The 23320-nt window shown below is 44.4% G+C and overlaps 1 protein-coding gene across 4 annotated transcripts in view; it reads right to left on the bottom strand.

Annotated features, from left to right (window-relative positions):
- Window positions 1-610: 610 nt before the first annotated feature.
- The window catches only part of LOC144329055 (uncharacterized), a 30340-nt gene continuing 7630 nt past the window's right edge, over window positions 611-23320 (bottom strand). The window contains exons 1-3 of one of the 4 annotated variants that reach the window (XM_077935549.1): window positions 9740-9898; window positions 8693-8865; window positions 611-4220 (exon numbers count right to left, since the gene is read on the bottom strand). In XM_077935549.1, the coding sequence (XP_077791675.1) occupies window positions 2565-4088 (1524 nt within the window). In that variant the 5' untranslated portion in view covers window positions 4089-4220; window positions 8693-8865; window positions 9740-9898 and the 3' untranslated portion in view covers window positions 611-2564. Of the gene's footprint in view, window positions 4221-7403; window positions 7543-8692; window positions 8866-9739; window positions 9899-23320 lie in introns of those variants that run through there. The other 3 variants (XM_077935548.1, XM_077935551.1, XM_077935550.1) reach the window with 3 other exon arrangements.

Below are 23320 nucleotides of genomic sequence, written 5' to 3'. Positions count from 1 at the left end.
TCTGCCCAAAGTCTTTTGGGCTGAAGCGCTGAATGCTTTTTGTTATGTTAGAAATCGTAGTTATCATTCTGGCTTAGATGTCACCCCCTATGAGAAGCTGTTTAAAAAACGCCCTAATCTGAAATACCTATGTATTTGGGGTTCAGATGTAATTATGCATTATCCCGCTAAGCAGAAATTGGGTGAGCGTAGTGTTCAGGGAAAATTAATGGGCTACCAGCAGGGGGCGTACAGAATTTACATACCAGCAACTGGCAAATTTCATATTACCAGAAGCATGATACAAACTGTAAATTGGAATGGAGTTGCTGTTTTCCAAGATACTAATGGTATAGATAATACAGAGGAAGAAGCAGCAGCAGCCGCAGGAAATGGTGCTTCTGAATTAATGGGAAAAGACAAAAAGCCTGTTGAATTTGATAATTTGTTTGATGATTTAAAGTCACAGGCACCCGAGGGGAGGTTAGATTCTCTTGAGTTTTCTGACCGTGGGCTTAGCCCACAGGCATCTCTTCAGCCTGACAATGATGATTTACAACCTGAAACTAGTAGTTCACTTAGTCCCATTAAGTCTGAGGAGTTCAGATAGAAAGAGGCAGAAGCCACAATGTTTTGCAGATGAACATTTTAATACTGTGTATGCCAATAAGGCGGTTTTTGAGCCAAAAAGCTACAATGATGTTCAGAATTTACCTAAGCACCAAGCTGTAAGTTGGTATAAAGCTATGAACTCCGAGATAGCTTCTTTAAAAGAGCATAACACTTGGTCTCTTGTACCACAAACCCCAGACATGAGACTTATTGATTCAAAATGGGTTTATAGAGTTAAAATTAATGACAAAAATGAAGTTGTAAGGTACAAGGCTAGATTAGTTGCTAGGGGTTTTCAACAAATTCCAGGCGAAGATTATGATTTGTGTTATTCACCAAGTGTAAAATATGAAACAGTTAAGCTTTCGTTAAAAGATGCATCACAACGTGGACATTCTGTTTATCACCTAGATATAAAAACTGCAGATTTGTTTGCAGATTTAAAAGAACAAATTTTTATGCGTGCTCCTGAAGGCATAGATGCCGCTGAAGGTTTGGTATGCAATTTAAATAAATCCCTTTATGGTCTGCACCAAAGTGGAAGGAATTGGCACCAAACTTTAGCAAAAGAATTGCTGGATATTGGTTTTTCACAGGGAAAGGCAGACAATTGTGTGTTTATAAAGGAAAGGGCAAACTCTGTAGCAAAAATATGTGTGTATGTAGATGACGTGTTAATTTCTACAAAAACTAAACAGGAATATGAACAGGTAGTAACACAGTTACAGAAGAAATTTGATGTGGTGGAATTAGGCATAGCTAAAAATTACTTATCCATGCAAATTGAGAAAGGCAAAAATGGATCTTTTCTGGTTCATCAAACTGCAAAAATTGATGATCTTGTTGAAATGCTATGTTTAGAAAATGTAAATGGGAAGCAAACGCCTATGGTGTGTGGTTTCACCTTTACAGGTGAAGATAAGCCATTTCCTAACAAATCTTTGTATCATTCTGCTATAGGCAAGCTAAATTTTATTCAAAGAATCTCAAGACCAGATATAACTTATGCTTTTCACTTTCTGGCAAAATTTGTGGAAAAGCCCACTACGCAATGTTTCTCTGCTCTTAAGAGAGTGGTGATGTACCTTAAACATACCAAACATTATAGGTTGCAGTTTACATCAAGTATTGACAAAGGTTTTGAAATTTTCTGCGATGCATCTCATGCAGTGGTACAAAATAATTGCAGGGGTGTGTCTGGTATGGTGTTTTGTTATAACGCTTGTCCATTTGAATGGAAGTCCCAGACACAAACCATTATTTGCCTCTCCACAACTGAGAGTGAATTATGTGCATGCATTCAGGCCACTCGTGATGTAGAATGGTATCTGCAAGTATTCGCAGACGTACAGATGCAAGTAACACTACCAGTAAAAATTTACCTTGATTCCCAGAGTGGACTTGCTATCCTGTGTTCAGAGACCAATACGCAGCGCACTAGAGTCTTAAGATTACGTTTACAGTTTGTAAAGAAACTAATTGCTGACAAAATGGTTGTATTTGAATATGTTCCAGGTGACAATCAAATTGCAGACATTTTTACAAAAGCACTTCCAAAGGTTACACATGAAAGACATGTACAAAATATGCTTTATGTTTTTGTTCCACAATGATGAACCACAGGGGAAATGTTGAATGGTTACTTTAAATGTAAAGGTTCATCATTGTTCCACCCGATGTGTATGTCTTTAAGGGGCCAGAGCAAAATAATGAGACCCAGCTTTACAGCTGTGAAACATAGCAGGTGCTGCTGAGTTGTATTGATTAAGCTGTGTTGACAATTGGGTGTACTATATAAGGAGCAGCACCTAGCTCTCCCATTACCCTGGGGGATGGGGTGGTGGTTGGGTCATGTTTGTTTGTTGATGTATTTAGTATATAAGGAGTTTTTGTTTTTGTAATTAAAACCTTGTTTAAGTTATTTTTGAGTCCTTTTTTTAATGCATGGTCTCCCCAGCAAGCTCTCTGCAGGGCTACCATACTGCAAATAGCCAACACTTTCCACACTCTATACATTTATATGGTTTCTCCCCTGTGTGAGTCTGTTGATGATTACTAAGGTGTGCACTCTGACTGAAGCTCTTTCCACACTCCATGCATTTAAATGGTTTCTCCCCTGTGTGAGTCCATTGATGATTTCTAAGGTGTGCACGCTGACTGAAGCTCTTTCCACACTCCATGCATTTAAATGGTTTCTCCCCTGTGTGAGTCCGTTGATGTCTTCTAAGGTTTCCACTTTCTTTAAAGCTCTTTCCACACTCCATACATTTATATGGTTTCTCCCCTGTGTGAGTCCGTTGATGTGATCTAAGCTCTCCACTCTGACCGAAGCTCTTTCCACACTCCATACATTCATATGGTTTTTCCCCTGTGTGAATCCTTTGATGATTTCTAAGGTGTGCACTCCGACCGAAGCTCTTTCCACACTCCATACATTTATATGGTTTCTCCCCTGTGTGAGTCCGTTGATGTCTTTTAAGCTCTCCACTCTGACTGAAGCTCTTTCCACACTCCATGCATTTAAATGGTTTCTCCCCTGTGTGAGTCCGTTGATGATTTCTAAGGTCTGCATTCTGACTGAAGCTCTTTCCACACTCCATGCATTTAAATGGTTTCTCCCCTGTGTGAGTCCGTTGATGTCTTCTAAGGTTTCCACTTTCTTTAAAGCTCTTTTCACACTCCATACATTTAAATGGTTTCTCCCCTGTGTGAGTCCGTTGATGTCTTTTAAGCTCTCCACTCCGACCGAAGCTCTTTCCACACTCCATACATTCATATGGTTTCTCCCGTGTGTGAATCTGTTGATGATTTCTAAGGTGTGCACTCTTGCCGAAGCTCTTTCCACACTCCATACATTTATATGGTTTCTCCCCTGTGTGAATCCGATGATGATTTCTAAGGTTTTCATTAAAACGGAAGCTCTTTCCGCACTCCATGCATTTATATGGTTTATCCCCTGTGTGAATCCGATGATGATTTTTAAGGTCTGCATTCTGACTGAAGCTTTTTCCACATTCTATACATTTATATGGTCTCACCCCTGTGTGAGTCTGTTGATGTCTTCTAAGGCTTCCACTATTACTAAAACTCTTTTCACACTCCATACACTGAAACGGTTTCTCCCCTGTGTGAGTCCATTGATGTTGTCTAACTTGTCCACTCTGACTGAATCTCTTTCCACACTCCATGCATTGAAATGGTTTCTCCCCTGTGTGAGTCCGTTGATGTTGTCTAATGTGTCCACTCTGACTGAATCTCTTTCCACACTCCATGCATTGAAATGGTTTCTCCCCTGTGTGAGTCCGTTGATGTTGTCTAAGGCTTCCACTATCATTAAAGCTCTTTCCACACTCCATACATAAATATAGTTTTTCCCCTGTGTGAGTCCGCTGGTGTGTTCTAAGTTTTGCATTGAAAGAGAAGCTCTTTCCGCACTCCATACCTTTAAGTGGGTACTTTCCTTTTTGTGTTTGTTGATGTGAACTATGTGTGCTCATTCAGTGAAGCATATTCCACATTTCACACATTTTAATGGCTATTCCTAATGAAACAAAAGGTGCCTTGTCCCCTGCAATTCTGTCTTCTCCATCCCCTTTTTCAGAGTGGGCAGAAAGGAAATCCTGTTTGGGCTTCACGAAAAAGAACACACACACAAAAAAAAGGATACATCAATTGCCATTAGCACCTTCTCTTATTTCAACATCACCTACATTCTCCCATGTCCTACCCATGTTCCCAATTTTTGGAAATGAAAATGGTATAATGTCAAATGGTAGTAATCATCAGCAAACTTTCATAATCCTCAATCATCTTTAATAACACAGCATGATCTTGAAATACTGTTGTCTTGTGGGACTGCCTATCAAATCAAGTGGTTGCCCCCATTTCCACCTCTAGATGTTCATGAATCACCTGCACAGTCCCACTGACTTCAGGAGGTCCATATGGACTATTTTGGGAGACCCAGGTCTACGTCTTTTCTGGGGACTGTGGTCTGGGTCAGTCAGAGAACTAGTGACAAGGCTTGGTGCTTGGGGTCAGCTGAATGGGTGCTCAGGGAAGCTCCTGTTCTTGGAGATGGACCTCCCTCTACATGCCTCACATTGCATGGAGAGAGCAGGAGAAGCAGAAGGAGAGCAGTTGGCCAATGGGAATCCCAGACGGAAACACCCACCCCAATGGTTCCTTAAAATGATGATGTGCTGCCTGATCCTGTGCTTGTCTTCTGACAGAGGACTATCCTAATCTGGCACTGAAAAGCAGGATATTCAAGGCAAGGAGATAACTGTACTTAATGGTAGGTAGACATATTGGTCAGACATGGTGGAAGTAAAAAAATTAACAAAAATAGTCCAGAAATAGTCCAGTAGCAACTTAGGGTCTTGGGGAAAAAGTAATGACAAACCTAGACAGCATCTTAAAAAGCAGAGACATCACCTTGCCAAGAAAGGTCCTTAGAGTTCAAGCTATGGTTTTCCCAGTAGTGATGTATGGAAGTGAGAGCTGGACCATAAAGAAGGCTGATCGCCAAAGAATTGATGCTTTTGAATTCTGGCGCTGGAGGAGACTCTTGAGAGTCCCATGGACTGCAAGAAGATGAAACCTCTCCATTCTTAAGGAAATCAGCTCTGAGTGCTCACTGGAAGGACAGATCCTGAAGCTGAGACTCCAATACTTTGCCCACCTCAAGAGAAGAGAAGACCCCCTGGAAAAGATCCTAATGTTGGGAAGATGGAGGGCACAAAGAGAAGGGGACGACAGAGGACGAGATGGTGGGATAGTGTTCTCGAAGCTGCCAGCATGAGTTTGACCAAACTGCAGGAGGCAGTGGAAGACAGGAGTGCCTGGCGTGCTCTGGTCCAGGGGGTCACGAAGAGGCGGACACGACTAATCGACTAAAAAACAATAGCAACTTAGGGAACAACTAAGTTTGTTCTAGGTATAAGCTTTCGTGTGCATGCACACTTCTTCATATAGTGAAGGGTAGTAGGAGATGGTAGTAGGAGTACCCTTCAGAGAAAAACCCCACCCCACCCTCCACGATATACAAGGGTCTGGTGACATCTGTGTCAGTGTATCTGAAGCAGTGTGCATGCACACGAAAGCTTTTATCTAGGACAATCATAGTTGTTTTCTAAGGCAGTGTTTCCCAACTGGTGTTCCGCGGCACACTAGTGTGCCGCCGGACGTTGCCTAGTGTGCCGTGGGAGGGAGGCGGGCGAGTCGGGCTAATCCTCCGACGAGCTCCACCTCCAGACCCATTGCTCAAATCCTTTAACCCAGGAGGGCGGGGAGGGGGGGAGAAAGAGAAAAAAGAAAGGGTGGAAAAAAGAAGGGGAAGAGAAAATATTTTTTTTAAAAAAGGAAAGAGAGGGGAAAAAGCGAGGGATGGAGGAAGGGAAATAAACAGAAGGGGAGGACAATGAAGAGGGGTGGGGCTTGGCAGGCAGCAGATAACTGGGGAGGGGGGCACGGCTGGCGGCGGCTCAAGGCAGGAAGGGAGGAGCTGCCTCGCGGAGAGTCTTGGGCTGCAGAGATTTCCCGTTCAGGAGCGCGGGAGGCCACGCCGTGGATGGGTATCTCCTCCTCCTCTTCCTCCTCCTCCAGGAGAGAGGGTGGTTTGCCCCACCGAGTCGGGCCTGCTCAAGCATGGGAGCCTATAGTTAGAGCTCAGCTCCTTTTCTTGCCTTCCCCGCCCCCCCACGGAGCACATTTTCCTCGCCCCCCAACCCCCGCATGTAGAATAGAAGCCCTCCAGCCTCCACGGTGCACAAACTCTCCCCTCTGCAACGAAGCGCTTTGTTGCATATCTTTGGTGAGGTTTTTAGGCAGTCTTGGTGCACCTTAAATCAGCGCTAATTGCGCCTGGACGCAGTATTTACTTCCAAGTAGGCCCCCTTCTCCCCCCCCCCCCCGTAGCACCTGACGTTGCTATTCGTATCATCAGGTTTGTTTGTTGATAATTTAATTGTTTTAAAAGCATCATGCTAAAGAGCTCTCTCCCACCCCCAGACCCTTGGGCAAAACAGAAACACACACATACACAAACACAGAGATTGAGCCCTGCAGGTTTTATGAAGTGAATGGATTCTGAATGCCTGTTTCGGTGGCTTGTCCGCCTTAGGCTGCTGGGCCAGACACCTGTTACACGGTGCAGTCCGTAAGCTGTGAGCGCTGCTACCTGCCGCCGAGACCACGTAACGACAGTCTTGAAAGACCTACATTGGCTCCCAGTACCTTTCCGAGCACAATTCAAAGTGTTGGTGCTGACCTTTAAAGCCCTAAGCGGTTTCGGTCCAGTATACCTGAAGTAGTGTCTCCGCCACCATCGTTCAGCCCAGACACTGAGATCCAGTGCCAAGGGCCTTCTGGCAATTCCCTCACTGTGAAAAGTGAGGTTACAGGGAACCAGGCAGAGGGCCTTCTCGGTAGTGGTGCCCGCCCTGTGGAATGCCCTCCCATCAGACATCAAAGAGATAACCATTACCTTCTATGCTGTTACTATTTTTTTATTTTTTTTTTACATAAGTAAAAAGTGACCTTTCCCCATCTGGCATGGTGGTGTGCCTCGAGATTTTTTTCATGAAACAAGTGTGCCTTTGCCCAAAAAAGGTTGGGAAACACTGTTCTAAGGTGCTACTGGACTATTTTTTAATTTTTTATTTCAACTGCATCAGACCAATACGGCTACCTACCTGAATCTGGATGTCATTGGGTGTTGGGGAGCAGTAGTTCCTTTGGTGGGGAACATGTCCTGCACCTCCTGGGGTCATTTTTCCACCCTTGGTGCCCACCCTGCACTCAGCTCTCACCTGTGGCTTCCAGAAGCTGTCAGCATGCAACAGGGCTTCAAGCAACGGCTTCAACCGGCCGGCTAAACCAGGTGAGGAAAGCTGATGGGTCTCAAATCCTTGGGGGGCTGGGGAATTCTGCTGCACCTGAAGTCAAGCCCTGGTGGATGGAGAGGAGGAGAACAACCGTGAATCCCACAGTCCAGAAGGCAGATTCTGCCCGTGCGGAAGAGGAAAGAGAAGGGCAGGTGGGGCACGTCCACCTGGAGGCTTGTTATCTAGTCCCAGGATTACTCTGACAGTGAATTATATATAAATTGCAGTATTGAAATGTGCCTGCTCCCACTTCATAGTCTGATATTACTCTACTCTGCTTGTCTGTTTCTTACTTGAGTGCTGTTTTGGCCCCTGCCTCGGCCCTGTGGCCCTGAAGGAGCATCTTCACCCCCATCGCTCAGTCCGGACAGGGAGGTCCGCCTCCGAGGGTCTTCTGCTGGTTCCCTTGCAGTTAGAAGTGAAGTTCCAGGGAACCAGGCAGAGGGCTTCCTGCCCCATGGAACGCCCTCCCTTCAGAGGGCTAGGAAACAGGCAACTATCTGACATTTAGAAGACAGCTGTATCAGGAGGCTTTTAATTTTTGGATGTTTTACTGTCTTGTATATGTACTGTACTGTCGGGAAGGTAAACAGCCTTTCCGTGCGCTGCTCTGGTTTGCCAGAAGCGGCTTAGTCTTGCTGGCCACATGAACCGGAAGCTGTACGCTGGCTCCCTCGGCCAATAAAGTGAGATGAGCACCGTAACCCCAGAGTCGGCCACGCCTGGACCTAATGGTCAGGGGTCCCTTTACCTTTACCTATATGTACTCTAAGCTGCCCAGAGTGGCTGAGGGGAAAGACGAATACTAGAACTTCTACAGTGGTACCTCGTGTTACAGGCGCTTCAGGTTACAGTCTCTGCTAACCCAGAAATAGTACCTTTTGTTAAGAACTTTGCTTCAGGATGAGAACAGAAATTGCACGGCGGCGGCAGGAGCCCCATTAGCTAAAGTGGTGCTTCAGGTTAACAGTTTCAGGTTAAGAACGGACCTGCAGAACAAATTCAGTTCTTAACCCGAGGTACCACTGTACTATTATTATTATTATCATGCGATTTTTTGTAGTTAATTTGGAATTCGTACTGCAATATCAGCTTACGAAATGTTATGGGTGGAGAAAATCACAGGGTTGCTGTAAAATATAATCCCACCCACACACTCTCATTTATATAGAGTTTGTAAATCGGGGGGGGGGGGGAGAAGTCACGCACCTCACCTGTGCTAATACTGGCAGTCTTTGGCCTGCACAGGCACACCCAGTGTGTAGAGCCTCCAGCCCCAGGCACTGTCTATCATGAAAATGGGTCCTTTGACTGGGAAGATTCATGCAGTCGCTGTCATCGGATGATGATGGGTTGTATCTCAGCTTGTCAGTCCCTCTGACATTGGCTACAAAGAATAAGAGGAACAGAAATGCTTTTGAAGTGCAACTTCTCTATCAGCCCTGAGAGCCATTCCATGGACTCTGCACCCCTGTTTCTGAGGACAGGTGTGCATTATCCTCACCCTCAGTGGAAAAGACAATAAAGATGGAAGCCTGAGAGAGGGAAAGGTTTCTGGCTCCTTCCTGGGTGGGATTTCGGAAACCAAGAGCCGCTTCTGAGAAGGCCTCCCCCCTCCCCCTCGGGATTTCCTCTTCTCTCCAGGGGACCAGTGGTTGGACTGGGCAGGTCAGGGGCTTATGGGGTGGAAGGAGGATGGAGATTGCAGGAAAGAAGGGTGGGAAGACAGGACCCCCCACTTTCCAGGGATCCCTCTCTGGTCGCCTTGAAGGGGTGGCCAATTCCTAGGTGGGAGAGAGAGGCCAAGGCGGCCTCTCTGGAGGCCCACAATGGAGACGCCCTCCCTCCCAGAGACTGGTCTTCCTATCTCCTCCCCCCCCGCCAATGCTGCCCTTCCCTGACCCGGGGATGCTCCCCCTGCCCCCTTCCATGACCCCCTCTCTTTCTCCCGGAGTCTCCCCTGCATCCAGAGGCTCCCTTGGTCCGGCTCACCCCTCGCCCTGCGCGCCCCACCTCTCCATTCGCAGCCCCCCCAACAGGAGCAAGGGAGGGACTGGTGGGGTCTCTATCCAGGCGTCTCTCGCGCCCCTTAACCCTTTCATGGGACGCGCGGAGCCTGGGAAACGGGGCGAGGGGTCCGCCCTGCGAGGAAAGCCCCCTTGGCAGCTCGCGTGCCAGGATCTATGCCCCACGGAAGGCGCTTGGGGGAGCTGGCGGGGGTCTCTGGGTCTTTCCTCTCCGCCCCCCCGCGACCCCTTTACCTCTTTCTCCTCGCTCCCGATTCTCCTTTCCTGCAACATCCACGGGGGGGTCCGCTGCCTCCTCCCTCCCCTTTCCGAAAGCGTCCCCCCCCCCCCCGAGCTACGGGACAGAGCAGCAATCCGGAGTGGAAGCTCCACTTCCGGGAGAAGCAGGCAGGGTGGGAGGGGGGGCTGCCCGCCCCACATTTCTGGAGCAGAAACCGGATTGGAGGAGGAGGAGGAGGAGGAGGAGGAGGAGGAGGAGGAGGAGGAGGAGCAATGTATTGGGGGTGTGATTTGGGATTGTGTGGGCGGGATGAGAGAAGGATGTGCCGGGAGGGGAGGGAAAGTGTTGAGCGGGTGGGGGGGGGAGGAGGAGGAGAGGAAATCCCCCCCCCCCGTCTTCCTTCTGGGATCAGGAGAGGGGGGAGGGGCTGATCCCGACAATCCAACAGCGAAGTCACAAAATGAGTTCTGCATTTAAATCAGATCAGACTCCGAGTTCGTGTTTTGGCAACATGACCGGTCTGTCCGTCGGGATGCCTGAGGATTCCTGCTCGCTGCCTTTTCCTGGCCAGCCTGAGAGATCACTGGAAAGGGAGGATTTCTTGACTCCAGAATCCATCTTGGCAGACCCGTTTCATCCAGGCCTAGAGATCTGCTCTTTGGACAAGTCTGTTTGGATCATGGGGATCACCAATGGATCATATATTATAGATCATCAATGGATCATCCATGATGTCATACCCATCTCACGTGGGGGGGGGGGCTCAGGATGAATCTCCTGCCACGTGACTGGGGGAGTCTGGGGGCTGACGGGGGTCATACAGGGCTGCTGTTTTGCTCTCCTTACTATTTCAGCTCAGGTTTTACTGAAATGGGTGGATTCATTGAGGAAACGGGGCTACGTTGCAAAGAGGCAAATGTGTATACTTTGTTACCACCCAGTGAGTTGTGTTGCAAAGGCCATTTGCAGAAAGGCTCCTATTGTATCACCTGCGGCTACATGCTGGAGTTTGGGTGTTTTGTGGAAATGTGTCTCTATAAATGCACTTATCCCCGTGCATTTATAAAGACATTAAATCCCATGAGATGTGCAAACTGGCTTCTCTTGGAAGCACCACTCTGCAGCCCTGCCTGATGCACGCTTACTTAGGAGTAACCCCTACGCGGTCCAAAGGGATTTGCCGTTCCATCTGATGCACGCTTACTCAGAAGTCCCTGCTGGCTGGTCACATCTTCCACGCCAAGAAACTGGGCAGAGCCTTTAGGAGCCTCTGGCTGAACCTGCTGCTCTTCTCTATGGCACCGCCATCTCCACGCAGGTGCCCCCTAGGCAGGTTGGCCTGCAGTTCCCCTCAGTGCCAGCCAGCACGATGCCTGCACTCAGAACACCTGGAGGGCACTGGCTGAAGTCTGGGAGCCCTCGGTGCCAATGCGCAGCTGCTTTGCTTTTACTCAGCCTGGCGGACATCAACACAGCACCCTACAGGGGGGGGCCCTTCTTCAGATGCCCTCCCTGGGGAAGAGTCGTTGGCCACAGGGAAGTGTGCCAGGAGGGGCCATTGAGAGGGCAGTACAGCACAGCCAGTGGGGAGAGTGCCTTCCTTGGGTGGGGTGGGGGGAGCTTGGATGGCCCCCTCCCTGTGATGCTTAGCTGAGATTCCTGCTATGCTGGGGGGTTCAACGATGACTCAGGAGGGCCCTCCCTACTTTACAGTTTGAAGCCCCCGCACTGCCCCCTCCACACCACCCAGATGGGACTCTCTTGTCCAACCCCACAAGGCCATTCCTCTGTCTGGACGGGGAGGGGGAGAGAAGGTTCGCCAGCACTGCAGCCCCTAACACGTTTCAAGCTGGGGCAGAGATGCAGATGCTCCAGGGTCTGGGCTGGCCACAGGCACCCATGGGCGTGGATGTTGAGCCTGTCTTTGGGAGGGGGGGTGTTACAGAAAAATCTAGGTGCGAGGCTGCTCAGTCCCCCAGCTCGTCGGGCTGAGCCTGCGGGTCCCTGTGGAATAAAGGGAGGAGTCCAGCCAACCGGAGCAAATAAAGAGAGATTGCAAGGAGCTCCAAAGGGACTTCTCCAAACGGGGTGAATGGGCCGAAAATACGGTTCATTGTCAATGAGATTAAAGTGATGCATGTTGGGACAAAAAAACCCTACGCCCATTAATATCATGTACAGGCTCATGGGTCTGAATTGGATTTCTCTGTGTGCTCTGGGAGACCAGGGGAGAGGGGAGCTGGTCACAGCAGGAGGGGGAGTCTCCCTGGATGCTTCAGCAGCCGGCCTCCTCTGGGTCTTCTGGACCCCTCCTCTCCCCTCTCTGAGCCTGAACTGCTCTCTGCCCCAGCCTCTTCCCGCTCACCAAACCCTGTTTCCTCCTCAGCTTGCAACACCTCCCCTCCCGGTCTGCTCCCTTTCCTCCCTCTTTCTGCTCACTGCCATCCCCCCACCAGTCCCCAGGATCTAAGCCTTCTCCCCTTGTAGGTCCCCCAACTGGTGCCTTCCCCCCCCCTGCACCCAGCTGTTCCATGACAGCAAAAGCAGAAACAACAGTAAAATCAGTATGATAGCAGTATGAACTGTGGGCCTCTGGTAGGAAAACTCCCTAGCAGCATGACTGAATAAAAACTTCTGGGACTATGGAAAAATACTACCTTCCCCAAACCCCAGAATAAGGAGGAGCTCTGGGGTTGCCCCATGGGGTTCAAGAGTGAAGATGGGCCCATCAGGAGACTTCCCGGGTCCCTGCAGCCCCTCCATTCCCCTCTTGCAATTAGGCTTGGGGGGAAATCACCCATTAACTTACAGTATTATCAGTTTTCTTCAGAATGCTTAGGAGGCAGGGATGAAGTTTGGGTGAAGAAGCAGTGTTTGGAGATCATGGGGTGGGGGGGATGACAGAGTTTGGTGCAAAAACCGTCTTGCATGCTTGAGTAGAGCAACTCCAGGGCATGGGCCAAGTAGCAGCAGGGTAGGGGCCACGTGCAGAGCAAGTCCCACACTGAGGTCAAAAACACACACAGAGGCAGCAGGACTTCTTCAGTAATAGTTTACTGAGCTTTCAAAGCATACATTCTCACTGGGTCCCCAGTGAGGCACAAAACTTTGCTCCTGAGAGCAAATCCAGTTTCAGCAATAGAAAAATACAGCACACAGGATATCCAAGTCAGGCACACAAACCGGCAGAAGGGAGCAAGGGAGGAAAGAGGCTTGGAAGGACACAGGGCAATGGATGTGCGACTTTCGCTTCCTGTCGTCTGGGAGGGAAGTCAGGAACTCGGCATCTGCAGGGGCTTCACGAAGAAAAGCTTTCTGCCAGCTGCCTCCAGGCAAATGAGCATCCCAGAAATCCAGATTCACCAACTCCCCCTCACTATCAAAAGGTACCTTACATCTAAAATTATACTCACTAGAGTGAGATGTTACCTTCATTATTTCATTACTATACAATTTTACATATAAACACCAGAACTTCAAATACATGACATGCTTTTAAGATGGATTTCCTGCTGAGTTCATTGCTGGGAACAAAAGAGTGGACTCTGAAAGGAACATGTCCCACACTCCATACATCTAAATGGGTTCTCCTCTCTGAGTCCTTAGATGTTCCTTAAACACTCCATTATCACTAAAGCACTTTCTGCAATCTTTCCCTTTAAACAGCTTCTCCTCTTTGAGGGTTGATGGGTTTGTAGGGTGTCAGCTGTTAAAGTTCTTCCTGTCCATGAGTCTGTGGATGTAGGACTTCCACTAGGACTGAACCTCTGTCTACTTGACATTTATAGGGTTTCTCTCATGTGGGAGTTTGTTGATGTAAATCAAGGGTTCCACTCAGACTGAAGCTCCTTCCAAACTCCATACATTTAAATGGTTTCTCCCCTGTGTGAGTCCGATGATGTCTTCTAAGGCTTGCATTGAAACTGAAGCTCTTTGTATTGATGGAAGAGATTCATAAAGACCAAGCGGGCTTTCTCCCGGGAAGACACTTGTCTGATAATTTGAGGAACATAATTGATATTTTGGAAAAACTAGAAGTGAATATAAACACTAAAGCAGTTCTGATATTTGTGGATGCGGAGAAAGCTTTTGACAACATCTCTTGGAGTTTCATGAAGAAGAACCTACAGGGGATGGGGGTAGGCCAAGGTTTGAAAATGGTATAGGTGCAATATACTCAGAACAAAAGGCTAAATTAATTGTAAATAATGTGGTGACGGAAGAATTTAAGATAGAAAAAGGGACACGACAGGGGTGCCCAATCTCCCCACTGCTTTTCATATCGGTCCTGGAGGTTCTGCTGAATATGATTAGAAGGGACCGGTTGGTTAAAGGTATACAGGTCGGAGCCAAACAGTACAAACTGAGAGCATTTGCAGATGACTCAGTATTGACGTTCCAGGAGCCAGAATCTAGTACTAAAAGGGTTTTAGAATTAATTCAAGAATTTGGTCAAGTGGCAGGATTTAAACTGAACAAGCTAAAAACTAAGGTTTTAGAGAAAAATTTAACACCAATTGAAAGAGAGAGGTTTCAGAATGAGACAGGCCTGACTGTGGTTAAGAAAGTGAAATACTTGGGGATTAATATGACAGCCAAAAATGGTAACTTATTTAAAGATAATTATGAAACATGTTGGACAGAAGTGAAAAAAGATTTAGAAATTTTGTCAAATTTGAAGCTTTCACTGTTGCGTCGTATTGCTGTGATAAAAATGAATGTATTGCCTAGAATGTTGTTTTTGTTTCAGACCTTGCAAATTGTGGACAAGATGGACTGTTTCAAGAAGTGGCAGAGAGATATCTCTAGATTTGTCTGGCAGGGCAAGAAGCCCAGAATAAAATTTAAGATATTAACTGATGCAATGGAAAGAGGTGGATTTGCCCTGCCAGACTTTAAACTTTACTATGAATCAGCAGCTTTTTGCTGGTTGAAAGAATGGCTACTTCTTGAAAATACTGACATTTTGGATCTAGAAGGCTTTAACAACGTATTTGGATGGCATGCATATTTATGGTATGATAAGGTCAAAGCACATAAAGCATTCAAAAATCATATTGTCAGGAAAGCATTGTTTAATGTTTGGATAAGATACAAGGATTTATTGGAAAATAAAACCCCAAGGTGGTTGTCACCGATGGAAGCGAAAGCTCTGAAAAGGCAATGGACAATGGTTCTGGGATCGAAACCGGGGAAGGGAGGGTGGCGTTTGGAAATCCAAAGGCTGTTTGATTTTTTTTAATTTTTTGTTGTTATTAGTATAAAAATGGGGAATCCGTGGAAGGGAAACTGGGTTGACCTTTGAAAAAAATTTTTTAAGTATAAATGATTGATGTATATAAGTTAAAAGTTGATATGTAAACTGAATTAAATATGATAACAAATTAAGGCTAAAAATTTAGGGATAAGAACTTGTTGGATAAATATTTGGACATGGAATACAAGAAGGGGAGGTGAGGGGAAGTTCTGGAAGAAAGTTATTGAAAATTTGGATTATAAAGGGGGAAATTTTCTTTTTTGTTCTTTTTTCTTTTTATCTTTTGTACTACTTGAAACTTTAATAAATATTATTTAAGGGGAAAAAAGAACATTGGCTTCCAGGTGGAAAAATCAAAATTAGAAACAGAACTGTTAGAACCCAAAACTAAGATTTTGTCAAAGATGTATAACTTGCTGTTGAAATGGAATACTCAGGATGAAATGGTGAAATCTGCTATGATTAAATGGGCACAAGATGTTGGACATAATATTATGTTTGCTGACTGGGAACAGTTATGGACCACAGGTATGACGTTTACGGCATGTAATGCCCTAAGAGAGAATATTATGAAAATGATATACAGGTGGTACATGACCCCAGTCAAGCTTGCAAAAATTTATCATTTGCCCGATAATAAATGCTGGAAATGTAAAGAAACTGAAGGTACATTCTTTCACCTTTGGTGGACGTGCCCAAGGATTTATTTATTTTTTAAAGATATTTATTGAAATTTTAAATAATAAAACTAACTTTATAATCAACCAGAAAAAAAGAAAACATTATCACATTCAAACAGAAACAGAAAAATACAGCAAAAAAACATACAAAAAGTAAATAAAAGTAAAACAGAAAAACAGAAAAAAAGAAACATGAAAATCCAATTTTTTACTTATTATTTTTATAACCTTCTTTCCTGACTTCCTCACACCTCCCTTTTCTGTGTTCCCTTTTACACACTCATATTCAGCAGTACCTTACCTTCTTTCAAATCTTATTCTATATTTATACTTTCCAACCTATTACCGGTATGTCTCCAATTTTCCTTTCCTTGTAAGTCCATTTTTACCTGTTCTTTATAACTTAATCCCTTTGTGCCATTTAGTTTAAATTTGACATAATATTATTCAATTCTTTTTCACCCTTATTCTTTTAAAACATTTTTTACATATTCCTTTCAAATATGTCACTAATGCCATATTATCTTTATAGCCTGAACATCATTTTAACATTCAAACACTTTGCAATGTTTTTGCAGGTAGTCTTTGAACTTCTTCCAATCCTCTTCTACTAACTCTTCTCCCAGGTCTCGGATTCTGCCAGTCATTTCTGCCAATTCCATGTAGTCTATCACTTGCATCTGCCATTCTTCCAGGGTGGGCAAATCTTGTGTCTTCCAGTACTTTGCGATGAGTATTCTTGCTGCTGTTGTTGCATACATAAAAAAAGTTCTGTCCTTCTTTGGCACCAATCGGCCGACAATGCCCAAAAGGAAGGCCTCTGGTTTCTTAAGAAAGGTATATTTAAATACCTTTTTCAGTTCATTGTAGATCATTTCCCAGAAAGCCTTGACCTTTGGGCACGTCCACCAAAGGTGCAAGAATGTTCCCTCATTTTCTCTACATTTCCAACATTTATTATCAGGCAAATGATATACTTTTGCAAGCTTGACTGGTGTCATGTACCACCTATATATCGTTTTCATAATATTTTCTTTTAAGGCATTACATGCCGTAAATTTCACACCGGTGGTCCATAACTGTTCTCAGTCAGCAACATAATGTTATAACCAATGTCTTGCGCCCACTTAATCATAGCTGATTTGACCGTTTCATCCTGAGTGTTCCATTTTAACAGCAAGTTATACATTCTTGAAAGTACCTTAGTTTTAGGTTTCTGTTTCTAATTTCGATTTTTCCACCTGGAAGCCTATTTTTTAATCCATATTAAAAAGCTCTCTAATTTGATAATAATGTAGCCAATCTTGCACTTTATCTTTTAATTTCTCAAAACTCTGCAATCTCAATGTGTCTCCATTTTGTTCTAATATCTCCAAATATTTCGGCCACTTGGCCTCCATATTGAGTCTTTTCAGAGCCTTAGCTTCCATGGGTGATAGCCACCTTGGGGTCTTGTTTTCTAATAAATCTTTATATCTTATCCAGACATTAAACACTGCTTTCCTGACAATATGGTTCTTGAATGCTCTATGAATTTTAACCTTGTCGTACCACAGATATGCATGCCACCCAAACGCATTGTTAAACCCTTCCAAATCCAAAATGTCAGTGTTCTCCAGAAGTAGCCAGTCTTTCAACCAGCAGAATGCTGCTGATTCATAATACAACTTCATGTCAACTTCTCGGTAGTGGCGCCCGTCCTGTGGAACGCCCTCCCATCAGATGTCAAAGCGATAAACAACTACCTGACATTCAGGAGACATCTGAAGGCAGCCCTGTTCAGGGAAGTTTTTAATATATGACATTTTAGTGTATTTTTTATCTTTGTTGGAAGCCGCCCAGAGTGGCTGGGGAAACCCAGCCAGATGGGCGGGGTACAAATAATATATGATGATGATGATGATGATGATGATGATGATGTCTGGCAGGGCAAACCCCCCTCTTTCTTTAGCATCAGTCAATATTTTAAATTTTATTCTGGGCTTTTTGCCCTGCCAGACAAACTTAGAAATGTCTCTCTGCCACCCCTTGAAACAGTCCATCCTGTCCACAATCTGCAAAGTTTGAAACAAAAACAGCATTTTTGGCAGTACATTCATCTTTATGGCAGCAATTCAACCCAACAAGGAAAGCTTCAATTTTGACCAAATTTCTAAATCTTTTTTAACCTCTGACCAACATTTTTCATAATTATCTTTAAATAAATTCAAATTTTTGGCCGTCATATTAATCCCTAGATATTTCACTTTCTTCACCACATTTAAATCTGTCTCCTTCTGAAACCTTTCTTTTTCCATTGTTGTCAAATTTTTCTCCAAAACCTTAGTTTTTTGCTTGTTTAATTTAAATCCTGCCACCTGACCAAATTCTTGAATCAGTTCTAAAACTCTTTTCGTACTAGATTCTGGCTCCTGTAATGTCAAAACCAGGTCATCTGCAAAGGCCCTGAGTTTATATTGTTTAGCTCCGACCTGGATTCCTTTAATCAACCGGTCCCTCCTAATCATGTTCAAGAGCACCTCCAGGACCGAAATAAATAGCAATGGAGAGATAGGGCAACCCTGTCGTGTTCCTTTTTCAATTTTAAACTCTTCTGACACCACGTTATTAACTATCAATTTTGCTTTTTGTTCTGAATAGATTGCGTCTATACCATTTTCAAACCCCCGTCCCACTCCCATTCCCTTAAGATTTTTCTTCATAAAATTCCAAGAGATATTGTCAAAGGCCTTCTCCGCATCAATAAAAATCAAAACTGCTCTTGTGTTAGTGTTCGTTTGCAATAACTCCAAAATATCAATAATGTTCCTTGTATTGTCAGACAAATGTCTGCCTGGGAGGAAGCCTGCCTGGTCTTTATGGATCACTTCATTTAACACTCTTTTTAATCTGTTAGCTAAAATATGTGCAAAAATTTTATAATCCACATTTAAAAGGGAAATGGGACGGTAGTTCTTGAGTTGTGTCTTTTCAGCTTCAGATTTTGGTATAAGTGTGATGAAAGCTTCTTTCCATGACTCCGGTGCCTTCTTCCCCTCCATAATCTCGTTGCACACCTCCTTTAATGGTTGAATTAAATAGTCTTTCAAAGTCTTATAATACTTGGAGGTTAACCCCTCCGGCCCTGGAGACTTGCCCAGTTGCATGTTCTGAATGGCACCTTCAATCTCCTGTTCCGTTATCTTATGGTTCAATATTGTCTTGTTTTCTTGAGATAGTTTTTGTAATCCATTAGTTCTTAAAAATTGGTCTATATCCGTCTCTTTCTGCGGCCCCTGGGTATAAAGTTGTTTGAAGTATCTCTGGAAGCATTTTCTAATCTCCACAGGATTTGGATATTTCTCCCCTCAATCTCAAGATTGGTAACCGTGTTCAACTTCTGTCTTTTTTTCAACTGCCATGCTAGCAGTTTTCCACATTTATTAGCCGATTCAAAGGTCTTTTGTCTCATTTGTTTGATTTTCCATTCGACTTCCTGATTTATCAATTTCATATATTGTACTTGATATAATTTAATTTCTCTCAGAATCTCCTGTGACTTTGGTTTCAATCTTAATTTTTTCTCTCCTTCTTTTATTTTCTAAAAAATTCTGTCTTTCTTCTCATTTTGGGTTCTCTTTTTTATTGCATTCTGTTGTATCAGAAACCCCCTCATCACCGCTTTACTTGCATCCCAGATTATTCTTTTTTCCACTGTGGTTTTCAAGTTTACTTCAAAGTAGTCCCACAGGTTCTTTTGGGCCTTCTTGACAATCTCTTGGTCTCTTAATAAGGTGTCATTCATCTTCCATCTGAAGGAGCCAGTTAAATTTAATCTCATTTCCATCTTTACTGCATTATGGTCGGAGCAGGTTTTTGGGCAGATTTCCACCTTTCTAGTCTTGGGAGCCAATCCTCTAGTTATCCATATTTGGTCAGTTCTTGTCCGTGTCATTTTGGCTTCAGAGAAGAATGTCCCTTCTCTTCCTAAGGGGTTTTTTGTTCTCCAAATGTCAATCAGATCCATGTTGTCAGTTAGTTCAAAAAAAGTTTTTGGTAGCCTGCCCTCTTTTGTTATGCTTTGACTTTGCGCTTTATCCATATTTGTAGATACCACCCCATTCATGTCACCCATCATGATGATGTTATTATAGTCCACATAATCCAGCATTGTCTCATGCAACTTCTTGTAAAATTCCGACTTCCCCTCATTTGGTGCATAAATTCCCAAAATCAAAAAAAATTCTCCTTGTATTTGAATTTCAATTGCCAAAATTCTTCCTTGCTCATCTTTAAAAAGAAATTTTGGTGATAGGCTTTCTTTTGCATAGATAGCAACTCCTCTCTTCTTCACTCTATCAGATGAAATAAATTCTTGACCCAGTCTCTTATTGATTAAAACTTTCCTATGGAGCCTAATCACATGTGTTTCCTGTAGGCAAATTAAGTCTAATTGTTCCTTTTTTAATAAATGAAAAATCTTCTTCCTTTTCTCAGGGGAATTAAAACCATGAATGTTCCAACTTAGTAGTTGCAGAGACATGTTGAGATAGTTCTATTCTCCCTTTGGCGGTGGTATCACTTTCTCAGGCTCATCAGAACCCAAAGGTGTAGGTATAAAGTGGTGGGGTATAAAGGTATAAAGAAGGTGGGGAGGGTATTACTCAGAAGGGTGGTGGGAATGGGTGATTGGCAGATAGCTGTGATGAGCCTGTTGACGACTCTAAACGACTGCAATAGGTCTTACAGGAAAAAGCAAGGGGTGAGAAGGTGAAAAATGGCTTTGTCATGTATAGTGAGATAAGAATCCAATGTCTCTGTTCAGGCCAGGTCTCTCCATGGTTTTAAGTTTGGTAATGAGTTGCAATTCAGCAGCTTCTCTTTCCAGTCTATTTCTGAAATTCCTTTGTAGTAAAACAGCTACTTTGAGATCTTGTATAGAATGTCCTGGGAGATTGAAGTGTTCTCCTACTGGTTTCTCTGTCTTGTGATTCCTGATGTCAGATTTATGTCCGTTTATTCTTTGGCGTAAGGTTTGGCCTGTTTGTCCAATATAGAGAGCTGAAGGACACTGTTGGCATTTGATGGCATATACAATGTTAGCCGATGAGCAATTAAATAGTCCCGAGATGGTATGTGTGATGTTGTTGGGGCCAGTAATGGTGTTGTCCGGGTGTATGTGGCAGCAAAGTTGGCATCTGGGTTTATTGCAGGCTCTGGTGCCAGTGTCCGTGTTAAGTCTGGTTGTAGTATTATTGTGGGTTAGGAGTTGTTTAAGATTGGGTGGCTGTCTGTAGGCAATGAAAGGTCTTCCTCCCAGAGCTTGAGAAAGAGAACTGTCATTGTCCAGGAGAGGTTGTAGATCTCTGATGATGTGTTGTACTGTTTTAACTTGGGAGCTGTATGTGATGACTAGAGGTGTTCTGTTATTTTCTTTTTTGGGTCTGTCTTGCAGCAAGTTCTCTCTGGGTATCAGTCTGGCTCTGTTGATCTGTTGTCTAACTTCATCTGCTGGGTATTTTAGTTCTAAAAAGGTTTGCTGTAGATCTCTTAGGTGAGAGTCTCTGTCTGTAGAATTGGAACAGATACGGCTGTAACGTAGTGCCTGGCTATATACAATGGACTGTTTGGTATGTTTGGGATGGTAGCTAGAGGCATGTAGATATGTTTGTCGGTCAGTTGGTTTACGGTATAAGGTGGTGTCTATGCGCCCATCCTGTATTTTTATAGTAGTGTCAAAAAAATGTATTTCTTGCATAGATTGATTCATTGTTAGGTTGATTGTGGGGTGAAATCATTGAATTTCTGGTGGAAGGTGTCCAGGGTCTGTTGACCATGTGTCCAGATGATAAAAATATCATCAATGTATCGCAGGTACAAGAGAGGTTTGAGTGGGTAGGAGTTTAGGAAACATTGTTCTAAATCTGCCATGAAGATGTTGGAATACTGTGGGGCCATGCGGGTGCCCATTGCTGTGCCGCTGATCTGAAGGAACAGGTCATCACCGAATTTGAAGTTGTTGTGGGTAAGGACAAATTGGCAGAGTTTGGTGGCAAAGTCCGCTGTGGTTTTATCTGAAATGGTGTTCTGAAATGGTGGGAACACACTACAGCACTGTGGTCCTCTGGTGGGAAAACTCCTGAGAAGCATGATTGAATCAAAAATTCTGGGACTATGGAAAAATACTATCTTCCTCAAACCCCAGAATGAGCAGGAGCTCTGGGGTTGCCCCATGGGTTTCATGAGCGAAGATGGGGCCCCCAGGAGACTTCTCTGATACCTGCAGCCCCTCCTTCCCCCTCTTGAAATTAGGCTGGGGGGGAAATCCCCCATTCAATTTCAGTATTTCAAGTTTTCTTCAGAACGCGCAGGGCAGGAGGCAGCGAAAAAGTTCTGGTGAAGAAGCAGTGCTGGGAGATCATGCGGTGGCAGAATGACAGAGTATGGTGCAAAAACCAAAGGTACTTTCATCTAAAATTATACTCACCATTGTGAGATGTTGCCTGATTTCATTATTATAGTTTTACATATAAACACCAGTTACAGATAGGTAGCCGTGTTGGTCTGCCATAGTCAAAACAAAAAAAATTCCTTCCAGTAGCACCTTAAAGACCAACTAGGTTAGTTCTTGGTATGAGCTTTCGTGTGCATGCACACTTCTTCAGAAGAAGAAGTGTATCTGAAGAAGTGTGCATGCACACGAAAGCTCATACCAAGAACTAACCTAGTTGGTCTTTAAGGTGCTACTGGAAGGAATTTTTTATATATAAACACCAGAACTTCACATATACCTCATGCTTGTAGGAATGATTTCCTGCTGAGTTCATTGCTCAGAGTGGACTCTGAGAGGAAGACGTCCCACACTCCATACATCTAAATGGGTTCTCCCATGTGAGAGTCCCTAGATGTTCCTTAAATAAAGGTAAAGGTAAAGGGACCCCTGACCATTAGGTCCAGTCAAAGACGACTCTGGGGTTGCGGTGCTCATCTCACTTTATTGGCCGAGGGAGCCGGGCTACAGCTTCTGGGTCATGTGGCCAGCAGGACTAAGCCGCTTCTGGCGAACCAGAGCAGCGCATAGAAGCGCCGTTTACCTTCCCGCCGGAGCGGTACCTATTTATCTACTTGCAATTTGACATGATTTCAAACTGCTAGGTCGGCAGGAACAGTGACCGAGCAACGGGAGCTCACCACGTTGTGGGGATTCGAACCACCGACCTTCTGATCGGCAAGTCCTAGGCTCTGTGGTTTAACCCACAGTGCCACCCGTGTCCCTGTTCCTTAAATACTCCATTATAAAGAAAGCACTTTTTGCAGTGTTTTCATTTAAACTGCTTCTCTTCTGAGTTTGTTGATGGTCTGAAGGGTTTCAACTCTTAAAGTTCTTCCTGTCCATAAGTCTGTTGAATTTGAACTTCCACTAAGAGTACTTTCCTGATTTTACCGTATTTTTTGCTCTATAAGACTCACTTCTTCCCTCCTAAAAAGTAAGGGGAAATGTGTGTGCGTCTTATGGAGCGAATGCAGGCTGTGCAGCTATCCCAGAAGCCAGAACAGCAAGAGGGATTGCTACTTTTGCTGCGCAGCAATCCCTCTTGCTTCTGGGATGCAGAATATTTTTTTTCTTGTTTTCGTCCTCCAAAAACTAGGTACGTCTTGTGGTCTGTTAAGTCTTATAG

This window comes from Podarcis muralis, chromosome 10 (assembly GCF_964188315.1).
Source record: "Podarcis muralis chromosome 10, rPodMur119.hap1.1, whole genome shotgun sequence".
Taxonomy (NCBI): Eukaryota; Metazoa; Chordata; class Lepidosauria; order Squamata; family Lacertidae; genus Podarcis; species Podarcis muralis.
This window is presented reverse-complemented; position numbering and strand designations above follow the sequence as displayed.